The 16838-nt window shown below is 37.1% G+C and overlaps 1 protein-coding gene across 1 annotated transcript in view; it reads right to left on the bottom strand.

The window, feature by feature from the left end:
• LOC124594109 (cilia- and flagella-associated protein 52-like) overlaps positions 1 to 16838 on the bottom strand; it is a 285675-nt gene that overhangs the window by 41819 nt on the left and 227018 nt on the right. The window contains exon 11 of the mRNA XM_047132461.1: positions 3566 to 3717. Within this exon, the coding sequence (XP_046988417.1) occupies positions 3566 to 3717 (152 nt within the window). The remainder of the gene's footprint in view (positions 1 to 3565; positions 3718 to 16838) is intronic.

The raw sequence follows: 16838 nt of genomic DNA, 5'->3' as shown, positions 1-16838 counted from the left end.
AAAGCAAGTCCAGGTGATGGAATTGTCAAGGGGAGGTGTTGGTTGGTGGGTTTTTAATAGCATCAGCCAGAGTGTGGTAGTCTGTGTAGATAGTAAGCGGCTGGCCCTCAATGTCATCTCAGAAGTACCGAATGGCCTCGTATATCACCAAAATCTCATGGTCAAGGTTGACCACATTTTCTGGGAGTTGGTAAGTTTCCATGAGAAAAACTGATGGTGTCAGCCATTATAACCATATGGGTATATGGCAATGGAAGTGCCAGGGTGGTGGTCTGAGTAAGCCTGGTTTTGATGTTCCAAAAGCTGCTTCCATATCAGGAGTCCAAGTGAGCTTATATTTGCCTGATGTGTTCTTGCTGCAGAGTGAATCTGTGAGTGGCAAAAGTGTTTTTGAGGCATGGGGGAGGTGTTGTCAGTAAAAATCAATTACCCCAAAAAAACGGTGCAACTCTTAATTGTCCATGGTTAATAGGTTATGGATTTGGTCCATCTTTTCTGGGGTGGGGCGGATGCCTGAAGCGTCGATGAGATGGCCTATGACTGTAACACATTTTTGCTCGAGTTGGCATTTGTGCTCATTTATAACAACACCATGCTCTGCTAGTTTGTCGAATACTGCTTGGAGGTGTTTCTCATGATCATGAGCTGTTTGTGAGAAGATAATTACATCATCCTAGTAACAATAGCAAAAGAGCATAGTAAAAAAAAAAAGCCATCAATGAACCGTTGCCAAGTCTGTGCTGTATTCTTTAGCTGCCTACAGAGAAGGTCTGGATGCCTCACTGGGAGAGGTGCTCTACAGGGAACTGATCACCCTACCAGCAGAGTTCATATCACAAACCACTGACCCGATGGACATCAACCTGCCAGATCTAGTAAAATTTGTCACGGACTGCATCCGCCATGTCCACATTCTACCACCATCCCACCACGCCAAACCAACCATCTTTGTGCACAAGGAACTCCAGTCATGTACACATGTCATGCTCAGCACTGACGCCATTAAACCCGCCCTCCACCCTGCTTACAGTAGCCCGCAGAAGGTGTTGACACGAGGGCCAAACACTTTTGAAATCTTGCAAGCTGTAAAAATTACAACAGTGTCATTGTACCGCCTAAAACTGACGTGGTCTTTAGCAGACACACCTGGTATTTACCCTCCACTGGCCCCAGATTCATGCCCCTCAAGCCAATTTACAGTCAGCCTAGATCTGCGAGACTACCTCCCAGAAGACATTTCTGCAACGCTGCAGGACTCATTATTCATGGTTACGGCCAAATTTGACAATAGACAGTTGGACTACAGCACAGTCTCGAACTCGTTAGAGCATTCCATACCCCTTCCACCTACAATCAACACAGCAGGTCTGAAATCCAATCTTTCTTTCACTTCATAACGATGACTGACACCCCGGACCGACAGCCACACCAACACCAATGCACCACCAGTCACCAACACCTCAACAGACACTGCCACCGCCCCAATGGCACCGCTGTCAACATCACAGGCCAGCCGCTCTTTACGGCCATCCAGGCACCTGGTGGATGATGATATGTCAGCCCTTGCAATTTCCAATGAACAACACATCACAACATACACCAGTCACCATGCTCCGCACTTGAGAGATCACAATCTTTGCCAGATCAGTTCCATGTAGAATGTAGTCTAAGCTACATGCATTGTGTATATGCTGCAAGAATAAAAGGAGTGCAAGTATTTATTCATTGCTGTAATTAAGGTACCATGCCCACTCCCCACTACCCACTGCTTACACTCTCTTTTATACATTCCTTCCACATTTCAGCCTTTTCTTCATTCCTTAATATTGGTTTGTCATCAGAACTTTAGATGTTCTCTTTTCTCCAAAGGTTCATTTAATTTTTTTGTAAGTACCATCTATCTTTCCTATATTTCAATTAAAATAACTTTGTGACTGATGCTTCAGTGCATTCAGTGGTAGGGGCTGTTTTTTGCTGTTGCTCACTGTGCTACCTGTTTTGCAGCCACAAGCAGCAATAATTTCTCATGCAACACTGGCACTAAGGTGTGGGATGGGGACAGGTGAGGCAGGTCGTATGGATACTTTTTTTCTGTGTGTGCAAGTGTAAGTCACATAGGCATATACAAAGATGCAAACAAGCTGGCAACTCTGCTCCTCATCAAAGACATCTGTCAGTCACAAAGTTATATTAACTGAAGTGTGTGGGCTTTAGACAATAACTGTTTACAACCTACCACAGTGGTGTAGGGGAAGCTGAGTGAGCAATTTGACATAGGAACGCTTGTAGCCTATCAAGCTGAGAAATTATTTCAAAATGGCCTACAAAAACCATCTAAGCTATGGAGCATGCATGCCAAATGAGATTTTCAATATCCCCTCTCTCTCATATGCCACTGTTTTAGTCAGCTATTTCACCAAAAATAGTAATTTAAACATTCCCACAATGGTAATGAAATAAAAAATACTTTTGTATACATTGCACAAAGTGTAAGTAAGTTTACAATTCAGTATAAACTTAAGCCTTATAAGCACAGTAGATTTTTAGTAAGATGGCAAACAAAATGATTTAACTGTTAATTTGTGCTGTTAAAATTCACAATATTTTGAGGTAAAATTTACACACGTTGATTTTAAATTTTTTAAGTCAATAACAAGGGGTTTTTAATATTAAAAGATGATTTAGCCAAAATATCACATGGTGCATACACTCTGTAGCTTGTGTGACTTTTGGAGACCGATTTGAGAATGTCAATTTGTTCTTGACATCACCCACAATGAGGTCATATGTTGTAAACAGTATTGTTTATATCCTGTATAATTATGCATGCTTTTAGACTTTGCATTTCTTCTCTAGCTATTTTGCACTGTCAGTCTCATTTTTGTCTCAATGATTCAATTTTACCTGCTTCATTTTTTATATTTTCCCCTTTGGTCACTGTATTCAATATCTTGTGTATTACCCAAGGAACTCTAGTGGATTTTGTCTTTTTTACTAGCTTTTCCTCTGCTGTTACTATTTGATTTCTTAAAGATACCCATTCATATTTCATTGTATTTTTTCCCATGTTTCCGTTAGTCATTGTCTAATGCTGTCTCTGAAGCTCTCGACATTCTCTGGTTGTTTCAACTAATTTAGGTCAAAATTACTCAATTCCTACCTTTTTATGGTAGCTTCAACTTCAGTCTTTATTTTATAACTGGTAAATTGTGTTATGCTCCTGGATATGGTTTTCAGTTAAAGGCCTACTTTCTAAATCTGTGTCTTACCTTTATGTAACCTACCTAAAGCCTTTTGATGTCTATTCTCTTCTACATATACATCTTTATTTCACGTTCTTTAAAGCAAATGTTTGCAATGTTTAAAATGTGCTCTGTGTAAAACTGTAATATGCTTGCCAGCTCTTTCAGCAGTCATCCAAATCCATCTTCTCCAACTAATTTTTCTTCTCTTTTTTTCTATCAGATTTCCAGTCTCTCATCAAAATTAAAATTTACTCTCCTTTAATAAGCTTAATAATTTCTTTCACCTCAACAAATCAATTATACAAAAACGAATTACGTACACAATGTCCCATATAATGCATGTTCCATCAGTGCAGGCACTTACAGCCTCTGTCCCAGAGTTTGATATACATATGGAGGAAACGGCATCACTGTGTCCAGTCAAACTAGCAAGACTTTTCTGGTAATTTGGTTTCATTTCCCATATACGTATCTAGAAACAAAATCACAATGTTAAATTTTCATCAGAAAGTTTTTAAAGTGCAGTAACATATACAAAAATAGCTTACTGCTTCATTTTTAATTTTTGTTTTGCATGACACTGGGTCATGTGCTTAAGAACTGAAATTACAGAAAAGTTATTAATTAATAATTAATAATTAAAGGGCTCCAGAAAGGTTCAAAATCATGAAATGTTCGATTTTTACTGTTTTGCATTTTAAAAATCTAAAGAATTCTTTCAATTGATATATATTTTTTTCAGTTCAGAAGACTACAACTATTTTTAAAATATTTTTGAAATATGTTCTGCATGGGTGTGACCCACTGTGCACTGTTAAACTGCTGTCAGTTGTTGTTCTCATGAATCTATTTTAGTGATGTGAGAGAAAATGTTACAAAACATTCAATATATATACTGTTCGATCGATTGTCACGTGTTTCATGTTTATTTACTCTTTTGTAATCCTGAAAATATTAATACTGAATTCTGCTCATTGAAATCTCTTGTTTTATTGTAGGACAATCATGGGTAAACATAAAGTGATCAGAAATTCCCTGAAGGCTTTTAAAGAAAGGAGAAATATTGGAAAACCAAAGGCAGGCATTATTGCCATAAATAATAAAGATGATAACCAAGTGTATGGACCTAACCTTGCTGGTACACCTGCCCAGTGCAATGACACTGAGAAAGAAAGTACTTTGCAGAGGAAGCTTGGTTTGGTTAGCAAAAAGCATCAATGTATTATGGGCGGATTGGATGTGAATGAAATATTTGATGTGTCGGTTCTCAACTGCATTTTTGGAAACTGCGTAAAATGTATTCCATGTAGTGAAGTTGGCCTGGAACTCTCTATCAAAAATCACAAAGGACATGTCGGTGAAATGGAACTGAAGTGTGGTAAGTGTTTATACATGACCACCTTTTGGAACAGTGTTGCAGTAACTCTAAATAAAGAAAATGGTAGAAAAATCTATGAACACAACATTAGATTTGTTTATGCCTTGAGTACAGTTGGTAAGGGTGTTACTGCAGGTGTAGTTTTCAGTGGCATGATGAATCTTCCAAATCCTCCAGCCAAGCTTATGAATTATAATAGGTTTATATAGTCTAAAGTAGATGTCTGTATAGAATCTATGAAAATTGCTGTAGAAGAGGCAGTAATAGAAAACAGTGATAATAAGAGACTTGACTGTAGCATCTGATGGTACCTGGCACAAACAGGGACACACATCTCTTCATTGTGTAGCATCTGCCACCAGCATGTATACAGGGAAAGTCTTAGATGTAGCAGTAATATCTAAATATTGTAGGTGTCCACAAAACAATAAAGGTACACATGAAAATAATTGCACAGCTAACTATAGAGGCAATAGTGGAGGAATGGAAGTGACTGTTGTTGCTATGGCATTCCAATGTTCTGTTGTGCATCGTGAATTACGTTCGTGATGATGATTCTTGAAGTTTCAAACATATTCAAGAACTGAAGCCCTATGGTGATGATGTTGTAGTGCAGAAATTTGAGTGTGTTGTACACTTACAGAAACAAATGTGATCAAGACTTTGATGACTGAAAACTTTATACAAACAACAAAAACTCAAGTGATCGTAAAGGGTTGGATGGGAAGGTAAGGTTAATTGGTAGTGTAATTTACAAAATACATAACTATTATGGAATGGCTATTAGGCAAAACACACAAAGACTTGATGAAATGAAGAGGGCTGTTTGAGCTATCTTTTTATTCACACTTTTTCACTGATGAAGATCCCCATCATTAGTAGTGTCCCAAAGGAGGAAAACGTTGGTGTCAGTACAACAAGAGATTGCTAACTGCTGAAGTGTACACTCATAGACATAGTCTGACTGATTCAGTAACGGAGGTGATAAAACATATTTTCAGAGACTTAGCAGCATCTGATCTGTTGAAAAAGTTTGTTCATGGAAAAACTCAAAACCCCAATGAAAGTATAAATAGTCTTATATGGTCAAGAATCCCCAATACTGTGTTTGTTAGAATACAAACATTTCACTTTGGTGTGTATGATGCTGTTGCTAACTTAAGTGATGGCAACATTGGAAGGTGCAAAGCGTTTCGGAATATAGGAATGAAGATAGGTTTTAGGCCAAGAATGTCTTTGGACTGCTGACAGGGCTGTAAGTAGCCTAGAAATACAAGACAGAGTAAACAGGAAAAGGACAAAGAGGAAGCTGGAGGAGGAGTTTGCAGAAGATGAAGATAATCCATCATATGGACCTGAAATGCAGTAAAAACGTAATCCAAACTTTGTCACTCAATTCCCAAAAGTTTTATTTTTTCATACAAATTAGATGTTTCCTCAGGATCTACATAAACAATTTGCTTCAGATTTTCTGGAAATGTTACACAGTGACTTCTGTGTAACTCAACACAGCCTTGTTCCAAAAACCTGTGTATTGTTGAATTTATTAACAAAAAAATGGCACAAAAAGTATTGAATTTCATTTCAATAGAAAATATTGATCTCTAACAATGAATTTAAATTTTTAAAAATCCCTGTGGTAAGTTGTAGCCAATACTCCAATAAATAACCTGTAAAAATTTCAACTTCCTACCTCAAATACTTCCTGAGAAAACAAGTAATTTATAAGCACTATTTTAACATTGGAAAGTTAGGGCTTTCCAGAAGCTGTGAAGTATTGTGTTAAACTTTTAAGATATTTGAGAATCAGAACCATTATTGGCTTCATTACATTTCTTCTCTTAGCCTTTGAAATATAGCTGTATGTTATATATACAATCTGATGCAATAAGTTCGCTAATGGACAGAATACAGTGCCATTGAAAATAATAAAAGGAACCAATTGTGGTGTCAAGAGCATATTTGCCCTTCAAAACAGTACTACCTTGCTTGTCAATATATAGTAGAGTACCCCCATATTTCACTGCAAAGTTACTGTTTGAATACATAAGGACATAAACAGTGTGTATTTATTCCACTTTTTTTGAACTGTTGGCTATCAAACCAAATAACATCATCAGAGGAATATTACTAATCAATCACAGATTAATAAGAGGCAGCAACCTGGACCTACGCTGTCGTACAGGAATTGTTTTAAACAAAGATACGCACAAGAGACAGGCTTAAGAACTAGACATATGCAACACAAAACAGAGGAACAGCTCAGAGGAGAAATTGAGGTATGGGTCTTATTTTAAGAAAGAAGAGCAAACATTTAAGGAATCTCAGACAAAACAGTATGGCTCATTCCAAAAATAAACAAAATGCACCCCATGGAAATCATGCAAGTGTATGAGCTAATGTGCATGCATTCTGATGAGTGCGTAGAAGGCCTTCATAAAGAGTTACACTAATTTATGTATATGAGCTAATCCCACTACAATTTGCAGACTGAAGATTTTAACGCAAAATTAGGACCAATAATTTTTGGCTGGGAAACTTTGAATATTATACCAGAAATGAAAGTAGCGGCACTTTAGCAGAATTTCAGCACAATATGCTTGTCCTTAAAGCATCTTTCAGGATAAAACAAATAGAAGATGGACATCTAAAGGAAAACTGGAAATAAAAATTAAATGCTTGCAAAAACTGTAAAATTATAGAGACAGAATTGCTTGCCATACTTTACCTTATCCTACTGTTAATGGATACATATAAAAGTATAAATAAATATAATACATTCTAGAACTGCTAGTTCCTTCTTCAGGGAGAAAATTGTGATACTTTGAAGGAGGATGGAAAGGAGGGGCAAAGCACTAAGACTCTATGTTGAGAGAGACACATTTGTTGTAACAATGAGGGGAGAGCAAGTAGTTGATGCATATCAGATATCAGTTTTCACAAAGAAGTTGTAGAAGACGTTACACTCTTAAAAGTCTTAAATTGCTGTTTCTTCTGTTTTTGTTTTTTTATGTGTAGATCTCTTTTTACAAGGATATAGGACATGTCAAAATAAAGTTTAGATCAATTTAAAACAAGCCAATTCGTATACACATATATTTAGAGAATTCTAGTTAGAGACAATCATTAGAATTACTCCTGGTATACAATACTTTTCTTACAAATAACTTATTAAATAATGTGATGCCATGCTGTTCACTCATATCTCACTATCAGTCACTGCATACACTATACACACATTGCTTCATAATGCTTCACTCACTTCACACACACACACACACACACACACACACACACATACTGGTGATCTCTGGGCCATTTTCTGTACTGCTACTTCCCATTTTGAAAAACTGAGTCAGCATCCCTCTGTAATGAGTGAGATGTTGAGCTCAGAAAGAGGAAGAGGTGTTAGTATTGTGCTATGCATAGCTTGATGGTAAGTATTTCTAGAAAGGAAAGAAGAAGGGAAAAAAAAACAAAGTGAAGGTGTTATGTGGAATGTTGGATGTTATATAATCATTATTATTATTATTATTATTATTTATTTGTATAACATTTTTTTATCAAACTCCTACTCTGTTTTATCTAAGGAATCCTTCAATGTATAAAATGTATTGCATAACAGGTACTTTTTAGCTGCCTTTTTAAATAAGTGTATTTTTGAAATGTCTTTAATTTCTTTTGGTAATTTATCGTACAGTTTTAGTCCCTAGTAGAAAATGCTGTTTTGAGTTTTATGTTTATTTTTTTCTTGGTAAATGTAGGGTGAGTCTATCTCTTGTTGCATGGTCACGGACAAAGCTGTTTTTGTGCAGTAATTACCAATGTTACTTTTGATGTGTACAACTGACTGGTAAATGTATTCACATGGAGCAGTTAAAATCTCCAGTGTTCTGAACAGATCTTTACAATGAGCTCAAATAGTATTTTTGGTTATTATTCATATGCCTCTTTCATGGAGTTTGAAAATTGTGTTCATATTTTGTGCATTTGTTCCCCAAAAAAGAATGCCATACCTAAGAATTGAGTGTATATATGAATAATATGTAACTAAAAGACACTGCATGTTACACACTGATGATAGGATTCTAAGGGCAAAACATGCAGATGACATTCTGTTTGCAAGTACCTTTGTGTGTTCACACCACTTCAACTGAGAATCAATATTCATTCTTAGAAATTTTGCATCTGTTACACAGTCTATAGAGGTGCCATCTACATTTAATTTAACATGGTCATTTTTCCTCTTCAACCTGAAATTCGTGGTATTAGTTTTCTTTATGTTCAATGTCACTTTATTGCTTATTGACCAATCATAAACTTCCTTGAAAGTTTCATTTGCTTTCTTAGCAAGGAGTTGTCTTGTTTTCTCAGTGACTATAATACTGCTGTCATCAGCAAAGAGAATTTTTTCACTGTGGGTAACACTACTGGGAAAGTCTTTGATGAATATCAGGAACAGTATTGGTCCTAATATGCTACCTTGTGGAACCCTTATATTAATGTATTTTGATTCTGATTAAGTGTTTTACTAAATGTTTAAAACTATTTGAAGTATGGTATGTGTTATCTCTACTCTTTGTTCTCTATCTGTTACGTATGATCGAAACCAGTCATTAGCTGCTGCTCTTATTCCTAATCCCACTAATTTATTTAATAGAATCTTGTGGTCAGCTATATCAAACGCCTTAGAAAAATCCAAAAATATGCCTGTGACATACTCATCTTTATCAAGAGCATCAAGTACAACTTTTGTGAATTCTACTATGGCTGACTCAATATTTTTGCCACTTCGGGAACCAAACTGTGATTCGCTTAAAAGACTGTATTTATTCAGGTAATTCATTAATCTGTATTTCATAATTGCTTCTATTATTTTTGAGAATACTGACAGCAGAGAAATGGGCCGGTAATTTTCTATATCTTCTGCATTACCTTTCTACAAGGTACAACTCTTGCCTGTTTTAACTGCTCTGGAAATGTACCTGATGTGAAGGATTCATTTATTATACTTGTTAAGGGGCCTTGTATAATCCCTATGCATTGTTTCAGTACAAACATTGGTACTTCATCTAAGCATACTGACTTTTTATGTTTTAGTTTTTGAACAGTTTTATTGACTTCATTCCCTGTGGTTGGAAGTAACATCATTGTATTTAGTGCAACATTATTTACAGGTGTTATATTTGTTTTAGGGAATTTTTGCTGTATCTTCTCTGCAATCCTTGAAAAATGCTCATTTACATAGATTGCTAAGTGTTGTGTATCATTTATTACCTTATCCCCTCCCTTAGCAGTATGTTAGTCTGCATTTGTTTACCTCTCCCCATTTCCTTTTTTATTACATCCCAGAGTGCTTTGCTTTTATTTTCTGCATTATATATTATTTTGTCATTAAATGACTTTTTTTGCAGCAGTCAGCACCTTATTATAGATCTTTTTGTTTCTATCATAGAAATTTAAGAATTCTGGATCATTGTGAATCTTTTTCATGGAACTGAGGTGTTTAAGTGTTTGGGAGGACTTCTTAATACCTGCTGTTGTCCATCTGTCTTTGTGAGATGTTGATACAGACATGCATACTTTTGGAAATGCCTTTTCGATGTTCAATTTAAACAATGTGTAGAATTTAGAGAATTTCATATTCACATTGGTTTCTTTGTACACTTCATCCCAGCTTTGTTTTTCTAGCTCTTTTGAAAAATCTTTTATTTTTATTTCTGATAGATGTCGTTTGTAGGCTTGTAGTTTAGGTAATGATTCAATGCCTGATTTTACTGTTTTTATTTGACAGAGATGGTCTGATAGTCTGAGATCTTTCACAGCTATGTCACATTTTTCCCTGTCCATATTTGTGGCCAGATGGTCAGTTACTGAGACTTTATCTAGAACTTCTGTTAATTTATTGAAAAAAGTGTCCACATTACCACTGGGAGATCTATACACACACAAAATGATTAATTTCTTGGTGATATCAAGCCCTGTTAATTCAATAGCTGATATTTCAAAGTGCTTGTCTTCACTTACTGTACTCAGGTCATGTCTTGATTTGAACTGTGTTCCTTTTCTGATATAAATGCATGATCCTCCACCCCTTGAAGTAGTTCTGCAGTAAGAATTTGCCTTTTCATACAATGATAATACTACATGTTGGATTTCTGTGTCTCTACACCAATGCTCAATAATACAAACTACTGTGCAGTTCAAAGATTGGAACTCAACTTCCAATAGTTGTATTTTATTTTTTATTGATTGCATGTTTTGATGGAGGATTGGTAAGTCTGTGAAATGCCCCATGTTACTCTTTCCAATGCTTTGTTTTTCTTTGTGACATCTGGTATATGTGATATCTGAAGAATTAAAACTGTCTTGTAAGTGACTGTTTGAGTATTTTTTAAACTGCTGGAAATACTCTTTAGGCAGGGGAACCTGTTGTCTGGATTTATCCTAAAAAAGACCTACTTTTCCTACCTATGACAACAGGTATTTGACCATGTGTGGCCCGAGATCCACCCCCTATACTTTCATGAATCAGCTGTACCGATCTTCCCTTCCCAGCCCTGTTTAGGTGTAGGCCATGCCTAGTGAAACCCCATCTGTTGATAGTCCCAACAGGCACCAGAGAAACATGAGCAAAGTTGGCTGTCCTCAGAGCCATCACTACCCCAACATTGATTCGACTCACAGCTCCATCAAGGTGTAGCCGAACATGACGCCAGAACAGCTCAACAAAGTGTACGTTGGTGCCATGAGTCAGAGAACCTATCTTGTCCAGGTCACGACTGATCTCATATGCCTCATCCCTGTTCAAACTGTTTCCTACCCCACCCACTATCACTGCATGGTTCTCTTTTGTAAAGTCCTTACATTATGACCCTACATCCTCTATCACATGACTTAGTCCTGCATTTGGCTTGAAGATACTGGTGGCCTGGTACACTGCCCCTAAACTTTCCTGTAACTGAGGGCCTACACCTCGTCCATGGCTACTACCTGGCAGCAGCAGTTTCTTCTTCCTAAGACTTTATACATTCCTAGGCTTCTTGACCTCGGTTGAAGTGTTATGCACATTTCCTGTTCCTCGTTCTACCTGAGGCTCTTCTCCACTTAACTCTGGCAATGGTAGATACCTGTTTTTGATTTTGATGATAAAACTGTCAGATCACATTCTCTTTCTTCCTATCCTCCTACCAGCTGCCAGTTCCCAACCACCCTCCTCCCCCCTATCTCCCCTGATCCTTACGAGTTCCTTCCTTGCTTCCTCCAACTGTGCCTGAAGGGCACAGATTTTCCTTTCCTGTTCCACAATCAAAATGTTCCTACTGCATACTCTGCAGTTCCAGGAGAGAGCTTCTTCTGTTCTCCCAACATTCTCCCCATAGCATCCCCCCCTGGGAAAATATTTGCTACAAGATTGGCAACAAATCCCTCTACTCGCTACCTTATAACAGCTCCCACATTTCTCACTCATGATCATTTTCGAAAGAGTAATTAAGTTTAAAGAATGTTTTAAATTTGTCAATGACGCAAAATTGGCAGTGTGTAAACAAGAAACGACAGAAATGTCTTATGTGTGGTTATTGTTGTTTTTGTACTGAATTTGAGATACAATGACAGAGGAATGAATTTGTAATTACTTTGCTTTTAGAGAATTTACGATATCAGGTGTGTTTGGTTGGGTTTTTAAACTTATAACTCGGATGATTTAGGCCTAGATCTCGTCTATCTAGCTAGAAAACAATACAAAATGTGTTAGTTAAATATGATTTAGAAACGTTTGATTACACTTTTATTGCAACAATAGACACTGATGAAACTTGTAGCTGTCTTTTTAAACGAATTTTATCAAAAACACTTGAATATAATTTTTTGTGTTTATGTTAAGCAAAATTTCGGGTTATGTCGTGATTATCGGAACTTCAGCTAAAGAACAAGTTTTTTCAAGAAAAAGCTCTGCTGGAACGCTGATATTCAGTTGTGTGACACGAACAAACACTACAGCAAGTATAGAAAACAAAGAAAATTTAAATTTGAATTGCATGTGACTGTAAACTTATAAAATGCACAGTACAAACAAATAAAAAGACAGAAGGAAACAAGCTCTTCACACAAGAAATTGGAATTATAAATTATGAGGATTTATTTAACAATATAAAACTATAATAGACCAAATGAGTGACATCTTATAAACTGAAGAGACAATTTTTTAACAAGGTATGTATGCAAATGCCAAAAGATGTTGCAGGTCCAATTAAAGCAAAAGAACAGAAAATTTCAAATGTAACTTTCAAATATCAGGTAGTATTTTAAGAAAACTATAAGGACATGAAAGAAATAAAGCAATTACAAAATATTTTCGGTAGGATGTGAGAGGATGCTACGAAAACTTTACAAAAAAATTAACTAAATCAGTATGAATGTAAGGAAATTATCCTGATTTAGGATTTTTATGTTTTCACTAAATTACTTTTGGCAAACAGATTGAGATTCTTTTATTTCATATTGTTGTAAATCATGATATGATCAATATCATTATAAAACTGCTCCGTGAAAAAGTAAAACTACTACTGCCACTATGACAAAACTTATGACATTTGACTTCACCACTTAAAACAGCAGTTGGCAAATCAGCTATTTTAATGGATGTTAAAACTGAAACACCATGACACCTGAATTAAGGAAATATCAAACTGACATGAAGTGTATTGCATACTTGTACATACAAGCACGGAAGGGAGATAAAAGTAATACCACATACTTTCTGTACATAAGGAAAGACTACACAGTCAGTTGCTAACTCAGAAATCACCTCTGAATGTTTGTTGTCTGTGAGAAGATCATTTTGTGGTATGTCATGTGTACAACACAGAAATGTATACTAGCATGAGTCAGAATTTGACAGCGACAGGGTCATAGTCTATCAAGACAGCAGTTTTTTGTTCCATGTTAATGCTGCTTGTGTTGTTCGTGATCACACAACTCTTGTATCTCAAAAGCCCCATGTGACCAGCACCCAACAGGACAGACATATTGTACACTTGGCCACACAATACCACACAACCTTGCCATTTACCTAGAGGCAGGAAATGAGCTTGATTGCAACAAGGCAATGCAATGAGATCTAGTGCATCATAGAGTGACAGTATGGTGACCATTGTTGCACTTCCCTTAATGTAGCTGCACAGAGGCTTGCCAACAGTGGTGCACTCAACAATCATATGGGGCACAGTACTGCCAACATGCCTTCTTTTTAGAAGAGTTCTATTTCTGCAAATTGTGTCACGATGGATGTATCTATGTGTAGAGGCTCTGAGAACAACAACCATTGCCAGACTGCAATTGCCATGTGGGCACAGCATATGGTGTTATGGAGAGCCACTGAGTACACAAAAGATCACCTCTGGATTTCATAGCTAGTAATTTGATTTCTGGTATGTTATGGCTGGTGGCTGTGCCCTTTCTCTGAATTCTCAGTGTTATCTTTCAACAAGGTAAAACTTGATTACAAGTTGCTCTTGCTGTCCTGGTCTATTTCAATACAGAAGATGTTCAACTACTCCTCTGGTCAACATATTCTCCAGATTTCCCACCCACAGAATACATCTGTTGATGACTTGACCTGTTACAAGGCCATCACCACTCACAAGCGACTACAATTGATGAACACTGTTACAGACTTGAAGCAGCATGGTATGACATACCTGTATCTATTATCCAAGTTCAGTTTATCTTGATGCCCAGCCCACTTAGTGCTGCTGTTGCTGTCATAGGCTGCCGTCTATGTGTATTAAACTTCACACTCTGTACACTCACAAATCACCAACAAATTTAATCATGTTTTCTTCCTGCTATATTTTATGTGCACAATAAGTAAAATTTCATTATTTGCTTTTCCTACTGGTAATGCCATTTTAATGGGAAGCTGTGTAATAGTAGGTACAACTCAGAAATGTAAGAAATTTATAATGTAACTGGTGTTATTCTAAAAACAAAACCATACAATATGTAAGAGTGTATTTAAGGTATGAAGAAATAATAGTCACCAGGAGAATATATTATTTCAATACAAATAATAAAAGTTTGATGAAGAGCGATACAAAAATAAAACTGTTTAGAGCTTTTGACACAATTTTAACAAAATCTGTATTGACCTCTTGAGAAATAAGGCATTCATTGAATCTATGGTAATGTAAATTGTATATATTACAGCTTCAATTGACATGCAGTGGACGTAAACTTCACCCAAAAATAGAAGAAATTATAGAGCAAGTCTGGAGCTGGATTGAAAATAATGTATAATAAACACACTAAAATGAAAATTGAACAAATTAACAATGAAGCCCCAGAGTATGTGTGTGTGTGTGTGTGTGTGTGTGTGTGTGTGTGTGTGTGTGTGTGCATGCGTTAGTTGGTCAGAGTGCTCAACAATGAGGTTATCAGCGCCCACAAGAAATTAATAGAAACAAATGTGTTAAAAATGTAGAAAATGCAAGAAAATAGATAAAAAGTTATCCCACATAAAATTACACTCACTCTCCCCAAACTTTAGCCATGATCACCCACACAATCACACTGGCTTACATCATGGATGACAGCATTAAAATTGTTCAGATGTTCTTAAACTATTAAGTAAAGCTAAGAAAGACAAGAGGAGAACTATAATATATTTGCAGGAATTCGTGGATTGCTGATCAATTACAAAAAAACATGGATGAGCCAGTCACCCTGATAACACACTGAAAATATCACCCTAAAATTTTTGGGAACAAGTTAGACAATTTATAAAACTTAAAAATGGGTAGCTCTGTGATCTATACACCACAATGGCGGGTCCCCTTGCTGGAGTAGGAAGCCATGCATCATAGGACTGTGGTCTAGGTGAAGATGAGTAAAGAGGACCTAAAACCACCTGCACGGCTGGAAGGAAGTACGCCACAGCCGCATTGTGGACTTTGCTAGATGCAGCTTATTGCCTGTCACTTCCAGCCACTCTTCTTCCCATCAATGGCATGACTGTAGCTCAACAGTGAGGCAACAGCATGTAGAGGGGTGGCACACTGATGTATCTGAGGATCACAACACACCTCCTTGGCTGCTACATCCATCTTTTGATTCCCAAAAAGACACCTCCCCCAGCATTTGTAGTTGGAGGGGGACATCCTGGATACTCTAGACTACATTATCTGCTGGGTACAAGCATTGTAGAGAGTGAGGGGACCAGGACAGACAAATAATTTAGGAATCAATATGTATCTTATCTGCCACAGTAGCTGCAAAGATCACATGCAATTCTGCAGTGAAGTCAGTAAGTCCTGAGGCAGAGTCCAGAGGACGCAAACAAGGAAAAATAACTGAGCAATCAATGGAATCTCCCTGTTTAGACCCATCCATAAAAACAACTATGAAGTTGTGGAACTCAGTTAAAATAATGTATTAGAAACATATGCAGGAGTGCAGCCTCTCCTATACTGCAGTAAATCTAAAATTACTCTGGACCTTGGCAATATCCAGGGTGTCAGGCATTTTAAACTCTAGATTTGGGTTTGTACCACGTGACTCCAGCACAAGCTACACATCGATCACAAACAGCTTTGTTGCTTGTGAAAAATTGGAAAAAAGGCATTCCAGAGACAGATGAGCAACAGTAAAGTGCACTGGTGAATTTAGAGCAGCAGAAAACTTACATGCCTGCTCCACCATAAGGAGCTGCCACTGGATTGTGAGTAGCAGTTCCTCAGCCTCAGCACAGAGATTGGGTATGCAGCTTATGCTACAAGTACTCATGGTCACCCTAATCCCCTCACAGTGGATAGCATCAATAGTCTTCAGATAAGGAGGCCTTGCTGATCCATACACTTTGCATCTGTAGTGTAGCTGCGGTCACATTATGAAACTAGAGCAAACCTGCCTTGCCCACTCTCAAAGATCTGTGGCTAAGGCACTTTAAGATGTCCAGTTCCTTCCAGGTCCTGGCTTTCAGATCTCTTATGTGTGAGAGTAAGAATGAGGCCCAGGAACCTCAATGAGTCTTTAAAATGCAGAATCGTGTTCCTCATATACAAGTCAGGTAAATTAAAAATATTACACAAATGGTTAAAGTGAACACACACACACTTATCTGTAGAAAACTGAAAACCCTTATAGTCCACTCCTCTAATGGCTGGACTGTAAGTTGCAACTGAGGAGTTGCTGCTGCATTAGTGGAGTAAGAACAG

The sequence above is a fragment of the Schistocerca americana genome, chromosome 2 (genome assembly GCF_021461395.2).
Source record: "Schistocerca americana isolate TAMUIC-IGC-003095 chromosome 2, iqSchAmer2.1, whole genome shotgun sequence".
Taxonomy (NCBI): Eukaryota; Metazoa; Arthropoda; class Insecta; order Orthoptera; family Acrididae; genus Schistocerca; species Schistocerca americana.
Note: the sequence above shows the minus strand (reverse complement) of the source record. Positions and strands in the feature narration are given on the sequence as shown.